The 14,996-nt window shown below is 40.0% G+C and overlaps 1 protein-coding gene across 1 annotated transcript in view; it reads left to right on the top strand.

Moving 5' to 3' along the window:
* The first annotated feature begins 876 nt into the window (after positions 1–876).
* LOC149226953 (DUF1365 family protein) overlaps positions 877–14,996 on the top strand; it is a 190,546-nt gene continuing 176,426 nt past the window's right edge. Inside the window, exon 1 of the mRNA XM_089377643.1 lies at positions 877–1,354. Coding sequence (XP_089233769.1) covers positions 1,029–1,354 — 326 coding nt within the window. The 5' untranslated portion in view covers positions 877–1,028. The remainder of the gene's footprint in view (positions 1,355–14,996) is intronic.

Genomic DNA, 14,996 nt, shown 5'->3' with positions numbered 1-14,996 from the left:
ATATACTATTTTTTTAAAAAACAATGGGAAAATCTATCATAATTCAATTGTCAAATTAATAGTAGGGACAATTATCATTGGCTACTATCCACAAGACTTGTCACTTCGATTGAAAGAAAACCATGCCACCTTGTTGATGAGTAGACTTTTACTTTTTCCAAATACCTCTAATTTTTGGACTGTTAACTTATTTGACCTCATTTTTTTTTACCACATAATTATCTTGGATTGGCACACCTGAAAAAATTAGCCTAATCGGTTGACTATCAAAGCCTCACCCTAATAAACCCAAGAGAATTGAATCCATAGAGAGATGTTTTTGGTCTGTTAACTTATTTGACCTCATTTTTTTTACCACACCTGAAAAGGTTAGTCTAACTGGCTAGACTATCAAAGCCCCACCCTAATAAACCCAAGAGAATTGAATCCACATAGAGATAAAACAAAGACATAGCAGAGCTTCAACGAGGTTATTTGACCTCTTTTTTTTACCACATAATTATCTTAAACTGACACACTTGAAAACATCAGCCTAACGCGTTACTATCAAAGCTTCACCCTAATAAACCCAAGAGAATTGAATCCACATAGAGACATTTTTTGGCTATTAACTTATTTGACCTATTTTTTTTACCACATTATTTTTTTTACCACATAATTATCTTGGGTTGACAATTATCTTGGGTTGACGCACCTTAAAAAATCAACCTAGCTACTATCAAAGCCCCACCCTAATAAACCCAAGAGAATTGAATCACATAGTCACACGACAAAGACATAGCAGGGCTTCAACGAGGCTACCCATTAGCGCTCTTTTTGGCTCCATTCTACTACTAGAGCGATATAATATAATTATATGAATAAAACAATTGGAAAAATGGAATATCATCGGTGAGAGTTTGGCTCCACATATTCTCATATCCTCAGTATATTGTAAATAGCCGTGGAGTGGCATGGTGCATGGTCTAGTCGCTATCCACTGCTCTATAATCACAGAGCAGGAATAGTGATTTGGTGAGACCAGAGGTATGGCAGGAATGGAGTTACTCTATCTGATTGGGAGTGTGTTCAAGGCTCTAACAATTTCGTTCCTGTACACTTTACAACTCCTCTGCAAGAAGTTATTATTCTCTAAAACAACCACTAATTGTGCAAAAGAAGGCAGTGGATTAGTTGTGTACGAGGGGAAGGTGTGGCATGAGCGAAGGAAACCAGTTGTTCACAGCTTTGAATACAACGTGAGATATGCTCTCATCAATTTGGACGACCCACCTCCTTGGTTTTTGCCTGTTATCAACAATCATCACATGGATGCTCAGCAGGTGCGGAGTATTACGGGCACTTCTGGACCAGTGTGAGTTCACTTTTCCCTTTTTGCCTTTGTGGGCTGTTTTAGTTCTCAAAATAGATAATCTGGAGCTTTTCTCCATCAATTGGTTATTATCAGATATATATTTCAGAGTAGTATAATTACAAGATGAACTAAATACAACTATAATATGCAAATAGGGCATCAATGGTCTATGCAAAATCACATGACATTCAACGTTGTTCTATGAATTAGTGCTACGTCTATGGAAGGAATCAACATCCATCATATATTTATTTTATCGAACGACGCAGTCCTTAATGCATTTCCTGAATTCTTTAACTACCCTTTTGAAATCATGATAAACAACTACTCTCAGAGAAATGCAGTACAAAACCAAAGTTGATAGGCATCTTGAAGTGGGTTGACAGCATATAGTCCTTGATATAACATAAGACCGCAACTTGTGGTTACATTTGTTATACAAGCAGTGGAAATTGTTTCAGAATTCGGCTCCCACTAGCAGCATTGCATGTTTCTTCTTTCTCTGTGTTGGCATTATAATCAAACCAAATAATTGTGGGACTGGGATCCCCTCTATCTTGATAATAATTATACCCCTCTTCACTGTAAGTGGTGAACAATGTGCATGCATCCATAACAAAAGTTTTAGTGTTGTCAAGGTTTGGCAAAGGAAAGAAGTCAAGAACCAAACCCTTCCTACACCGTTGTTTTCCTTATTTTTCTGCCCAATGTATTAAAATATACCATATGGTGGGAATATATAGAATACTAGCGTCTTTCAGACCTAGCACCAATGTGGTTCGGAACAGAGATAACCTAAAAACCATGATGTACGTACATTCATTCCATAAGGATTCTGGACCATTACGGAAGCTCCAACAGGATCAGACTTAAATACATTAAGTTGTTTCATTCAAAGTTCAAATGAAATATAGGAGTCCAAAGGGTGCTGCTGCTGCAGCTGTAGTTCAGCATTCATATAATAATCTCTATTATGTAGAACTTTGGCCATTCCAGTCTCAATTCAACCTGGGCCTTGGTTCTTCAGCTACAATAATAAAGCTCATATTGTCAAATAAAATATTACGTTAATTGGAAAGGCTAGATTGTTGCAGAGTACTTGCTAATCATCAAAGTTTAAAAACATGCTACTGCCTTTAATAAGGGTGCATGTTATAGCATGGTTTGAGTCCAATACTACCTTTCCCTGGGCCAGTATTCTAATACTTCCCCCTGTATCATCTCCCTTCGGATCATTTCCCTTATGTACCATCTCCCCCAGCAACCATTTCCCAGTATCATTTCCCCCTGGTACCATCTCCATAGTATCACCTTCCCCAAGATCATTTCCCTCGGGTGCCGTTTATGCAGGTCGTTGTCATTTACTTTCCCCGGGTGCCAATTCCATCAGGATCATGTTCCCTGACACCATTTCCATTGGGTGCCCTATTTCCCTGTATCATTTTTAGTGTCACTGGGCCGGTATTATTGAAACAATGATCATCTGCTTTCTTTAATTAAGTTTCAACGAAGATAATGATGTCTTCAATAAACGATTATCAACTAAGCCCTTTTTCTCTTTTTTCTTCCCGTCCAAAAAGGATTGTGTGTTTATGAATTTTAATGAGTGTGTAAGGGATGTTCCATCGGCAAGCATGCCAACGCTACTTTCCCAAGCAATTAGCAAATTTCGAGAGGGATTCTTGATTTGATTCATTGATTGATAATCTTTATTATGTTACTTTCATTGATAGTTCTTATATGAAAACTTGGGTATATTTTATGAAGATGAAGGATAAGGTCTTTAATATATTTGGAGAGTTCAAAGCTCTTCTTAAGAAACATATAGATAGGAAGATCACGACACTGAGATCAGATAACGGAGGAGAGTATAACTCCAATGCTTTTGATTCCTTCTGCAAAGAAGCATGGATCAAGAGGCAGTTTGTAGTGCCTTACAAATTATATCAGAATGGCGTTACAAAGAGAAAGAACAAGTCCATAGTGGAGACTACTAAGGCTATGGTTCATGATTTAGATACACTTACGTTTCTTTAGATAGAGGCATGTTGTACAATAGTCTACATATTGAACAATTGTCCTCATAGAGTGTTGAAGGATGGAGGAAGCTTTAATAGGGGAGAAACTAGATGTTTCTTATTTTAGGGAGTTTGGGACTCCAAATTACATTTATGTTCTAGATGAGAAGAGGACAAAGCTTGAACCCTTCAATTATCAAGGTATTCTAGTTGTCTACAATGAGTCCTCTAAGGCTTACAAGATCTATGTCCCATATTAGAGGTAAATAATCACACAACTTAGCCCTTTCTTTTACCTTTTTATATATTGCTGACGGTTATTGACCAAGCCCTAAGGCCACTCCTAGGAAGTAACTTGGGTTACACTATGAGTTGGAATATCACAGATCTAAGAATGAACCATATACATCAAAATTCAAGATACACTGGAATGTGCACACACAAAGACAACAAAGTCCTACAAACCTTGGTGGAAGTGAGTTGAGATGTGAAGGTTGATGAAGATGCATGGTCTTCAGGGTTACAGGGACCTCTTGTAGGGGTTGAGTGTGAAAATTCCTAGATCTAACAATCTCAGGAATCCTACTGCAACCAACTGAATCTACTTCACCTAGATTGTAAATTACATTACAAACTTATTTCAGATTTCTTCTTGAAATATTGAAGCAAATTACTGAAGCAACCTACACCAAATTAAATATGATTCTGAAACATGGAAACTGAGCAAGGAAATACAAACACATAGGACACCTTTATTTTTGGACAAATGTCCTTGGAAAAACCCAACTTGGGAAAATTGGTGCAGTAGTGATGGTTTTATTTTATTATGCAACAGTGAATTTGAGCACATCTATGGATGCCCAACTAGCAATCCAAGCAGCAAGAAAATATGGCAGAGATATTCCCTAAGCAACCTCGGCAATCACGCTTCCTGCACTCGTGCCGCCTGCACTCGCGTTCCTGCACTCGCGCGTTCCTGCACTCGCGTATTCCTGCACTTGTGAGTTCCTACACTCGCGAGTTCCTGCACTTGCGAGTTCTTGCACTGGGAATAACTCAGCCTCTTGCCATTGCCTCTCCGGATTTGGAAATCTTCCTCCGGATCACTGTCCCTACCCCTCTACTGCAAAAGATCTCTTCGATTAGAATTTCCTCCTAAGGACTTCTCACTTCAAAAATTCGATCTCTTGATCTCTCGGTGTGTTTTCCAAATGACCCTCAAGCCCCTTCTTATATCTTCCTGTTGGACAACTAATGGCCTAGATTAATTCCTAATCAAAGGCTCAAATCATTTTGACTTGATCTTCGTCTTTATCTAAAAAATTCACCCACAATTAGATTAATACCCATTAATATTTTAATTTTCCTAAGTTTAGACTTAGGACATTAAAAATATTAATTAGTTTAATAAAATCGTCTCTGGGTGGAATTTCCCAAAACGGTTTCTGGATTCTTTAGAATGCATGTGCTTAAGCCTCCCTGCAAAATTTGAGGCCTAGAGCACATTCGATGCTACCCCAAATCAACACTCCCTCTTAGCGAGGAATGTGCTCTAGCAATATACTGCTGCTGCGTACTGCTTTGACTTTGAAGCATCGTCCTCTACACTGCTGATGTTTGACATGCTGTCCACCAACTACTGCGCTGCTGCTACAACTGTACTGCTGCCTTTGACACTGCCATTGCCAATGCTAAATCTGTACTACAGTTCCCTCTCAAACGCTGCATCTGCTATGCTGCTAGCACTGCCACTGCTAACACTGCATCCGTACTACAACTTAGTTGCTGAGAGAAGCAACTGAAAAACATCCAAAATTACTGAACTAACCGTATTTAGTATGATACCACGCGAATGCTGGAACTGATTGCTGCTAGTCTCTGCGCTAACACTTTGAATCTACTGCACTGTTGCTAACCTCTGTTTTGTGCCATTTGCGCTGCTGCCAACTCTGCTCTGTGCTGCCTAGTCTCTGGCGCTCCTAGCCACTGCAACTATCTCCCTGACACTCCCCGGCGCCATTCGACACTAGTCCATCCTGCTACTGCAAAAATTGGGTTCTTGTAACAAGGTGTTGATCCAAGAGGTGGACTCCTCAAGGATCCTGCCCATCTGTAGCTCTTTCGAACTACAACTCCAAATTAGCCCACCTCCCTCATGGAGGTATCTTGGCTGTTCTGGCGACCTCGTCCTTGTCAATCTTCATGGTTGCAACCTTAGGATCATGCTTCTCATCCTTGTCCTTTTTCTTCAAGGGACATTGAGATGCATAGTGGCCCATCTCGCCACATCTGAAACACTTCACCTTGGAGACGTCCTTCTTTTGTCTCTGTTGCCTCTGTTGTCCCTTTGATGCAAGGGCTGCATTATCCTCCTCCTCTACTTTGGGCTTCAATCCACTGCTACTGCTGCTTCCATCAAGTTTGATCTTGACCAGGTCTCTCCACAACTCTTCTTGTTTTAGAGCTGCCCACATCTCATCCCAATTAGGCAATGCTGCTCTGCCCAGGATACACTCTGAATCCTGAGGTGTATGCCCCACAACCGACAACTCATCACGGGTCTCCTTCAGCTTCGTGAGGAATGGATCCACACGTTCTCCCTTCTACATCTGCGCAGATCTCAACTTCTGTTCCAAGTACATCTTCCGCTGCTCAGAAGATCCCTGATACAATGTGGCCAAGGCATCCCACATCTCCTTAGCAGTCCCTCTGCTAGCAACGTGACACACCACATTATCCTTGACTCCATCCAGGATCATCCTCTTGGCCTTCGCCATCTCAAATTTGTACTTCTTTAGCAAATATGCATCCCCAAGGACAGCTACCACACTATCAACATACGTCTTGAGGGCATGTTCATCTAGAAGGAAATACATTCTAGCCTTCCAGATGACGTAGTTGGAAGCTCCATCCAACCTGTCCTGATCCCTCAAGCCACTGGTTTCCATATCCTTCAAAAACTGTCGAACAACTCCCTCTTTCTCCTTATTGCGTAGCTTCTAGGCTGGTTTACGCACTCCCTGATGGAGCTGGTAAGTCCGCTGCTCCTCTGCTAAGCAAATGAGAAATATTGATTTCCTCGGCAAGAAATCACTGAGGAAGTATTCCCTCACTATGCGATTTGCTTTTTTCTTCCAACGACTTTTCTGCCCAGCACTCAACTTGCAAAAACTGTGTCCCTCTAGCTCTGTGTGGTTCCCTCTGCCTTGGCAAATTCTCGATCCAACAGTCTTACCTCTCTGTCAGCTCACTCAGAGAGAGACACCCACGAAAATATAGCCCTCCTGGCTAGAACTGCGCAATCCCTCAGGGGATTCAAACTGCTGCTTGTTGCAGCAAGTTGGCCCTTGCTTCAGTGCTAGATCTGCTCTTCTTGTTTCACATCAACACCTTTGATACCATGTGAAAATTCCTAGATCTAACAATCTCAGGAATCCTATTGCAACTGAATCTACTTCACCTAGATTGTAAATTACATTACAAACTTATTTCAGATTTCTTCTTGAAATATTGAAGCAAATTTACAGAAGCAACCTACACCAAATTAAATATGATTATGAAACATAGAAACTGAACAAGGAAATACAAACACATAGGACACCGTTATTTTTGGACAAATGTCCTCGGAAAAACCCAATTTAGGAAAACCAGTGCAACAGTGAGGGTTTTATTTTACTATGCAACAGTGAAATATGAGTACATCTATGGCTACCCAATTGGCAATCCAAATAGCAAGAAAATCTGGCAGAGATATTCCCTAAGCAACCCTAACACTCATGCTTCCTGCACTTACGTTCCTGCACTTGCATTCCTGCACTCGCGCGTTCCTGCACTCGCGAGTTCCTGCACTGGGAATAACTCAGCCTCTTGCTACTGCCTCTCCAGATTTGGAAATCTTCCTCCGGATCACTGTCCCTGCCCCTCTACTGCAAAAGATCTCTTCGATCAGAATTTCCTCCTGAGAACTTCTCACTTCAGAAATTCAATCTCTTGATCTCTCAGTGTGTTTTCCAAATGACCCTCAAGCCCCTTCTTATATCTTCCTGTTGGACAACCAACGGCCTAGATTAACTCCTAATCAAAGGCTCATATCATTTTGACTTGATCTCCGTCTTTATCTAGAAGATTCACCCACAATTAGATTAATACCCATTAATATTTTAATTTTCCTAAGTTTAGACTTAGGAACTCCATTAAAAATATTAATTATTTTAATAAAATCGTCTCTGGGTGGAATTTCCCAAAACGGTTTCTGGGTTCTTTGGAATGCATGTGCCCAAGCCTCCCTGCAAAATTTGAGGCCTAGAGCACATCCGATGCTACCCCAAATCAACATTGAGGAGGTAGAAATAGTTGCTGTCCCAATTGCTGTCTCACAAAAATCAGCAAATGCAGATTCAGGTCAGCCAGGTTTTTGTATAGGTACAAAGGAAATTTTACCTTCTTGGATAGCTAGGAAGTTGATGTGGCTTGTCTAAACATTGTAGGAGGTAGAGGAGCAAGTTGGTGCTAAAGACTTTTATTCGGGTCAGGCATCTTTTGAAAAATTTTCCTAGTTATGTTGCATTCATGTACAACCTTCCAGCTATGAGGAGGCAATAGGTGAGTAGTTATGACAAGATGCCATGCTGGAGGAGTACAACTCCATTAGACTAGAGAAAAATAGTGGCTGATTCCAGGTAGCCATACAATTTAAAGCATGCCATTGATGGCAACATAGAAAAGTACAAGGCTTAGTTCGTAGCACGAGGATTCTCCGAGAGAAAGGGATTTGACCATGAGGACACCTTTGATCTAGTTGGTAAGTATACTTCTATCAAGACTATCATTTCTTTAGCATCAATTTTTGGTTGGCAATTATATTAGATGGATGTAAAGACAACATTCCTTAATTGTGTGATTGAGGAAGAAGTATATATTAATTAGTCGAGAAGGTTTTAGGTGCTTGCTTGAGAGATATGTGTGTGTAGATTAAAGAAATCCCTTTATGGACTTGTTACCCACCAAAATGGATAACCCCGTAGGAGAAAAATTCTCTCCTACATTTTACCACTAGATGTGCCTTCGCCATCTGCATTAGCCACATACCTCTCACCATTTGACAATTTCTCTTAAATGAAGGTGGGATGCTATTCAAAAGTTACTTTTATCATTTTGCAATTGCGTGCTTATACTTGTTTGTTTTGGGCATTTTGTATGGATAAAGGGGTGATTTGGAAGATTGAACAATCTTGACTGTAAATCTGTTCTCTCACATTACCAAGGGGTTAATCATTAGCCCTAGTCCAGTGGGACCTCCCTTGAGACCTTAGGGTTATAGGAGGGGCACTACTTGGAAAATCAAAATTGAAATAACGTGTTCATTCTCCCTTACACCATTCTAACTTGTCATTGTTTCATTGGGATTTGGCACCCTCTTATCCACATCCTTGAGTAGGGCTAAGAAACATTGCCCTGGAGTTTGATGCAACTAAAAGAATGGAAAAACATATTATGGCCACAATAGAAGAAAAATAAGAAAATCAAAATGCAAAAGATGGCTGAGACATAAGTTAGCGCGTGGGCAAAAGCTTAGCATGAGCTCTACCCTCCTCATTAGCCATCACTTGGTTTCTAAGCACTTTATGCTCCATTTCATCAAAAGGAACCCTTGCATGTCCCAACCTTGATGAATGATAAACTGTCTCATTTTAAGGGGTAAAATTAAATGCTATATCATAAAGAGCAAGCTCTAACCCTTGAGCTATGCACCCAAAATAAAAACATTATTAAAAAAAGTGAAAGGCACACTAGAGGGGTGGAAAGAGCAAGCTGAGCAGGGTAACCCATACCTCCACAATTGCTTCCTCCATTACACCTATACACCTAGGATGTGGAATCCCATTAGTTGGTCCCCTTGACCATGACACTTGGCCATGAAGCCTTTTTCCCTCCATTGCCACTCATTTACACTAACACCTATTGATTGAGGGGTTGACCTTGGAAATGCCACTTCCCCTTAAGGGTTGGAATCACCTAATAGGGTTGATTCTTAGCCATCACTATCAAGGCAGGGAACACCTTTACGAGACTTTGTCTAGTTAGATATTGGAAGGTGATCCAAGTTTGAAGTATTAATATGCCCTTAACATGCAAATTTGATCCACTTAGATGCGCATATGATCTTAGTCTCTAATGAATGCTTGTTTTCATTGGAATTTAAGTTGGTTTTGTCAGGTGATCTAGAGCAGCCCAACCCTCGAGGGCACCCACTCCATGGGTACCCAGGCTTTTCAGAGAGGTTGATGACTTAGCAGATGCAACCATTGCCCACCTACATCAGAGCGTTGGAAAATATGATGACTTGAGTAACTGATGCACATCCCAAAGTACCCCAGGATTTTGGACACTGATCTTCTTTGGCCCAACATAGAGGATTCTTGATGATTGCGCTACTAGACCCAGCATGCCCCCCGACAGGCCTTAACACTACCTGATGGGTAGGCCATGATTCAGAGTACAAATGAGGATGGTCTTCCATGAGATGACTAGGGAGGGCTTGTGGCACCAGATGGAGCCCTAACATTGGAGAGAGGAGGCATTGCGTTGACCATTGGAGACCCATGGAGATGATGTGGTGACACCTCGATTGGATTTGGGACCCTTGGAGCTACTTTGAGGTTGGATTTGAGTATTCCTCAAATGATGGATCATTATGATACCTGGAGACACCTTAAGCCTTATACTCACCATCACATGACATTTAAAGTCCAAAAAGGGCATGACTTCATCATTTAGAGGCTTATGACTCACATGTGTGGGTCTTTTGTGGCATATTTTCACATTGAGCTAGTGGGTTGGCTTGTAACCCAAGGATTATTTTTTGTTTACTCATTATCAAACTTGTTTAGGGGTTTCATAGGTTAAAATTAGATGAGGTATACCTCATATAAATAAAGTTCACCTCATTATTACATTTTATCATCACTTGTGGACTATTTTACATATTGGAAGGTGATCCAAGTTTGAAGTATTAATATGTCCTTAACATGCAAATTTGATCCACTTAGATGCACATATGATCTTAGTCTCTAATGAATGCTTGTTTTCATTGGAATTTAAGTTGGTTTTGTCAGGTGATCTAGAGCAGCCCAACCCTTGAGGGCACCCACTCCATGGGTACCCAGGCTTTTCAGAGAGGTTGATGACTTAACAGATTCAAAATTGCCCACCTACATCAGAGCGTTGGAAAATATGATGACTTGAGTAACTGATGCACATCCCAAAGTACCCCAGGGTTTTGGACACTGATCTTCTTTGGCCCAACACAGAGGATTCTTGATGATTGCACTACTAGACCCAGCATGCCCTCCGACTGGCCTTGACACTACCTGATGGGTAGGCCATGATTCAGAGTACAAATGAGGATGGTCTTCCATGAGATGACTAGGGAGGGCTTGTTGCACTAGATGGAGCCCTAACATTGGAGAGAGGAGGCATTACGTTGACCATTGGAGACCCATGGAGATGATGTGGTGACACCTCGATTGGATTTGGGACCCTTGGAGCTACTTTGAGGTTGGATTTGAGTATTCCTCAAATGATGGATCATTATGATACCTAGAGACACCTTAAGCCTTATACTCACCATCACATGGCATTTAAAGTCCAAAAAGGGCATGACTTCATCATTTAGTGGCTTATGACTCACATGTGTGGGTCTTTTGTGGCATATTTTCACATTGAGCTAGTGGGTTGGCTTGTAACCTGAGGATAATTTTTTGTTTACTCATTATCAAACTTGTTTAGGGGTTTAATAGGTTAAAATTAGATGAGGTATACCTCATATAAATAAAGCTCACCTCATTATTACATTTTATCATCACTTGTGGACTATTGTGGCCTCCTTTGAGATTTCAGCCTAGCTCTTGTAGCTTATTACTCTTGTGGAGATGTGATCTTTGTGGATATTTTTGCTATTGGAGACTAGTCCTTGTTGTGGAGACATCACTTTGGGATAATGAAGGATTGTTCATGGATATCTTGTGAGTATTTTTGTTGTTGAATATCTTTTAATGGTTATTACATGCAATATATTTGCTAGGGTTTTCTATGTTCTTGTTCAATTACATATCTTTATATGAAATTTTGGTGAAATATTGTATGCTTTAATTGGAGAATCTTGAACATCCCTTGAGAACCTCCTATAGAACTTTTCTCTTGATTTTATCCTCGTATTGAGTGATAGCTAGGGTTTTGAAAGTGGAAAACTAGGGTTTTCCCCCCTTACTCTCTTCTAGGGTTTTATATCTCCATATCTATTTTCCCTTTAGATTCTATCACCCAAGAAGTAGGCATTGGCTTCCACATAAATGATCAAACATCATTACAACCTTATTATTTTCCCTCTCTCTATCAATTTTGACCCTTCAAGGAAAGCTGTTAGGGCATAGGGCCTAATTCAGCTAGGGTCAAGTTGTTGGCTTGTTTTGAGGTTTTTCTTTTTGATTGAACCTTATAACATCAAAATCTACCCTCTACCACGGTTGGAATAGGCTCCCTAGGGTTGATGTCATCAACCCTAGGCAATTTTCCCCTAGAAAAACCGTAGTCTAGCATTAAGGCTTCAACTTAGGGATTGTTGAAGGCTTGTAGTCCCTTTTTGTTGAATGTACCTATTTTCACAAGCCTTTTCTTGGTCTTAAATGTCTATGGAAGCCACTCTTGTTGCATATTCCTCAAAATCTGGGCTATATGTACCCTTGATAGGTTTCTTGAAGAGCACATTATTCCTTGTTTCATTAGAATGAGCCTTGTTCTTAGTTAGAGTGCCCTTTCTGAGCTTATCCCAAAAGTCACCTTTGAGCTATTGCATTAGAATATCTATTAGGTGACCAATATTGGGAAGCCTCCCTTGTGGTGAAACTCCACTAAAGAGCAGGAGGTCGATAGCTATGGTGACAGTGGGCCTTCACCTCATTGTTGTCCCTTGGTCTAATTCTTGTCTCGTGAGTCCTCTCACAAGACCTACTGGATTTTGAGGCAACAGGGCTAAAGTAATCCTTACATGCTTGATACTCCACGATTGATGAGTAATTGTTAGGTTTGGGTTTTACGAAAACTTTTGCAAATCTCAATCTTTATTATTTATTTGATAGATATGATATGTATGTTTTGGTCTTGTATGCAAATGACTTGTTATTTATAGGGATCTTTGAGAAGCTTAAATCAGGTGCAAAGCAGAGTTGGCACAAGAGTTCAAGATGAAATACATTGGACTAATGCACTATTTCTTGGTCTAGAGTTGTGGCAGAGTCTAGGTGAGGTGTTCCTTAGATATGACAAGTGTGCAGTTGAGATTTTGAATAGATTTCAATGATAAATTGTAAACCCTTAGCTACTCTCATGGCACTAAATCTGAAGTTGCATGCTGATTTGGATTTAGATTTGATAGATCCTTTGGTGTATAAACAATTGATTGCATATTTGATGTATTTGGTTAGTACTGGACCTAATGTATGTTTTGTAGTAAATAATTTTTGCAGTGTTCCACGAGGATGCATCCCCCAAGGTGGGGAGCATGCTCCCCACATTTCCCATGCTCTTAGGATGGGGGGATGCTTGGGGAAATGTTTCCCCATGTCCCCCTTATGGGGAAACATAGGGGAAATGTTTCCCTAAAAGGGGTGCTCGTGGGCATTCCTCCCCTCAACAAGGGGGGCTTTTGGGTATCCACCCTTTGAAAGGGGATGCTTGGGTGTCCCCTCCTTGAATTTTGCCTAAAAACAATATTTTATGAGCAGTGAAGCGTAATGTTCAACCCTAAGGCCTTAATAATGCTATGTAATTAGTGGTATTGTTATATTCTTAAAGTAAAAGGATATGAAAATGCAAGATAAAGGAGAATGTCTAACATTATCATTATTTGTTTTAGGTTGTTTGAGAGTGGTTCCAACTTCATTCGAATTTCAAATCCCACACAAAATCCAACAGACTTAACAACTCTCAGGATTATACGATTTTGGGAATTGCAACATTTCCATTTGATTCTATCATGTATGAGGGCATAGATGATAGAACTAGCATTTAAGCAGTAGCACCAAGCCCTCTATGTACCTCGATGTTGGTGGCATTGATTGTTGAACTCTTCTGTCATGACCGTAGTAAAAATGTACCCATCACTCAAACAAAATCTTTATTTGACATGTTAAGCTTTCTCTATCTTATTTTAATGCTTAGAGGGTCATACTGATGATGAGGATCTGAATATAGGCGATGGTTTTGATGAAATGTAGGAATTTGTTGTAATATGATTTTTAATTTGAATATTTATGTATTTTTTGGTTCACTGTTTTTTTTTGGTCCAGTATTTTTTTTGGTTCTTGGTTTTGGGCTCAATCGGTTCGATGACCGATCTGATTTTGATAACATTGGTTCATTGCCCATTGTTCATTTTCAGTTTTAACTTTTGAGTCTTGACTGTAGATATTGATGACCTTAGCCCAAGTCTTTGACTCGTCAATCTACTATTTTTGAGTTTGATTGATTTCAATTTACTGTTCGAGTCTTCAGAGTTTAGTGTCTACCATTTTGCTTAGTACTAATCAGATTTTACAATAATGAATGAAGAATTTAAATCCATGTATACAATATTTTACTATTTCTATTTCATTAAATCATTTATGATTTTTTTCCACTGGAAAAATCCGTAATTTTCATTATATGGAAAATTACATATTGAAGATGCTATACGCATATGCCTGAGGTCACTATTTCACAGTGTACCTATTAGTTACAAAAAGGATTCTGTACATAAATATCAGATCAGATGTACCTCGCAGGGTCATCTTCTAGTGTTCTATAAAAACCTGTTTACAAATTGCCTTCCGGCTTTCCTAGCTGATTCAAAAATATTTAGTGATTACAAAAAACAGTTGCTGTCATGTGCAAAATATTCTTCAGATAATTTATTGCTCAGGTGCATGCTGATATCTCGGATCATTGTATGGACGATGGTAGTATTTGTACTCCTGTTGGCCTTGTACCTCTGTGATCTCCCATACTCCTCTGTCCATCATCGAGGCCTCCTTGGATAGTTTGTCAGCACTCTCGTTATGTTCCCTGTAGATGTGTGAACATGTGATGTTGTTAAAAGCAGCTTTGAGTTCAAGAACTTCATTCAATATAATGCTGAGTGTGTGAATGTGACAAATAGATATGTTGTTGAACCAATTTATGATGATTTTTGAATCCCCGAAGATGTTTATGCAAGTGCAATGATGACTCAAAGCAAAATGAAGTAAATGACGAAGAGTGATGAGCTCTGCAAAATTGTTTGTTCCAGTTCCCAGTCCCGCTTTTACTTTGTAATAATGATGCTCGGATTTGTATATGATAAAACCGCCCCCACAACTCTGCCGGTTTGCGGCCCCATCAAAATAAGCCCATGGTGTGTTTTGATCTATTCGGGGGGGCGGATGAGGATGACACACTTTAGGGGGCGGGGGGTCTGGTAGTTCACTAAATGCTGCAATAATACCTGCCACCACCATTGGCCAGATTACAGGTTGGTCATTGAATATGATTCGGTTTCTCGCTTTCCATATGTGCCAATTTACAAGAATTGGTAGGTTTATAATCTTTGA

The sequence above is a fragment of the Pinus tabuliformis genome, chromosome J (genome assembly GCF_031772625.1).
Source record: "Pinus tabuliformis cultivar Carrire ecotype Pingquan chromosome J, CPIR1, whole genome shotgun sequence".
In the NCBI taxonomy this organism is placed as follows: Eukaryota; Viridiplantae; Streptophyta; class Pinopsida; order Pinales; family Pinaceae; genus Pinus; species Pinus tabuliformis.
The sequence above is the reverse complement of the archived record's forward strand: the minus strand, read 5'-3'. Positions and strand labels throughout refer to the sequence as shown.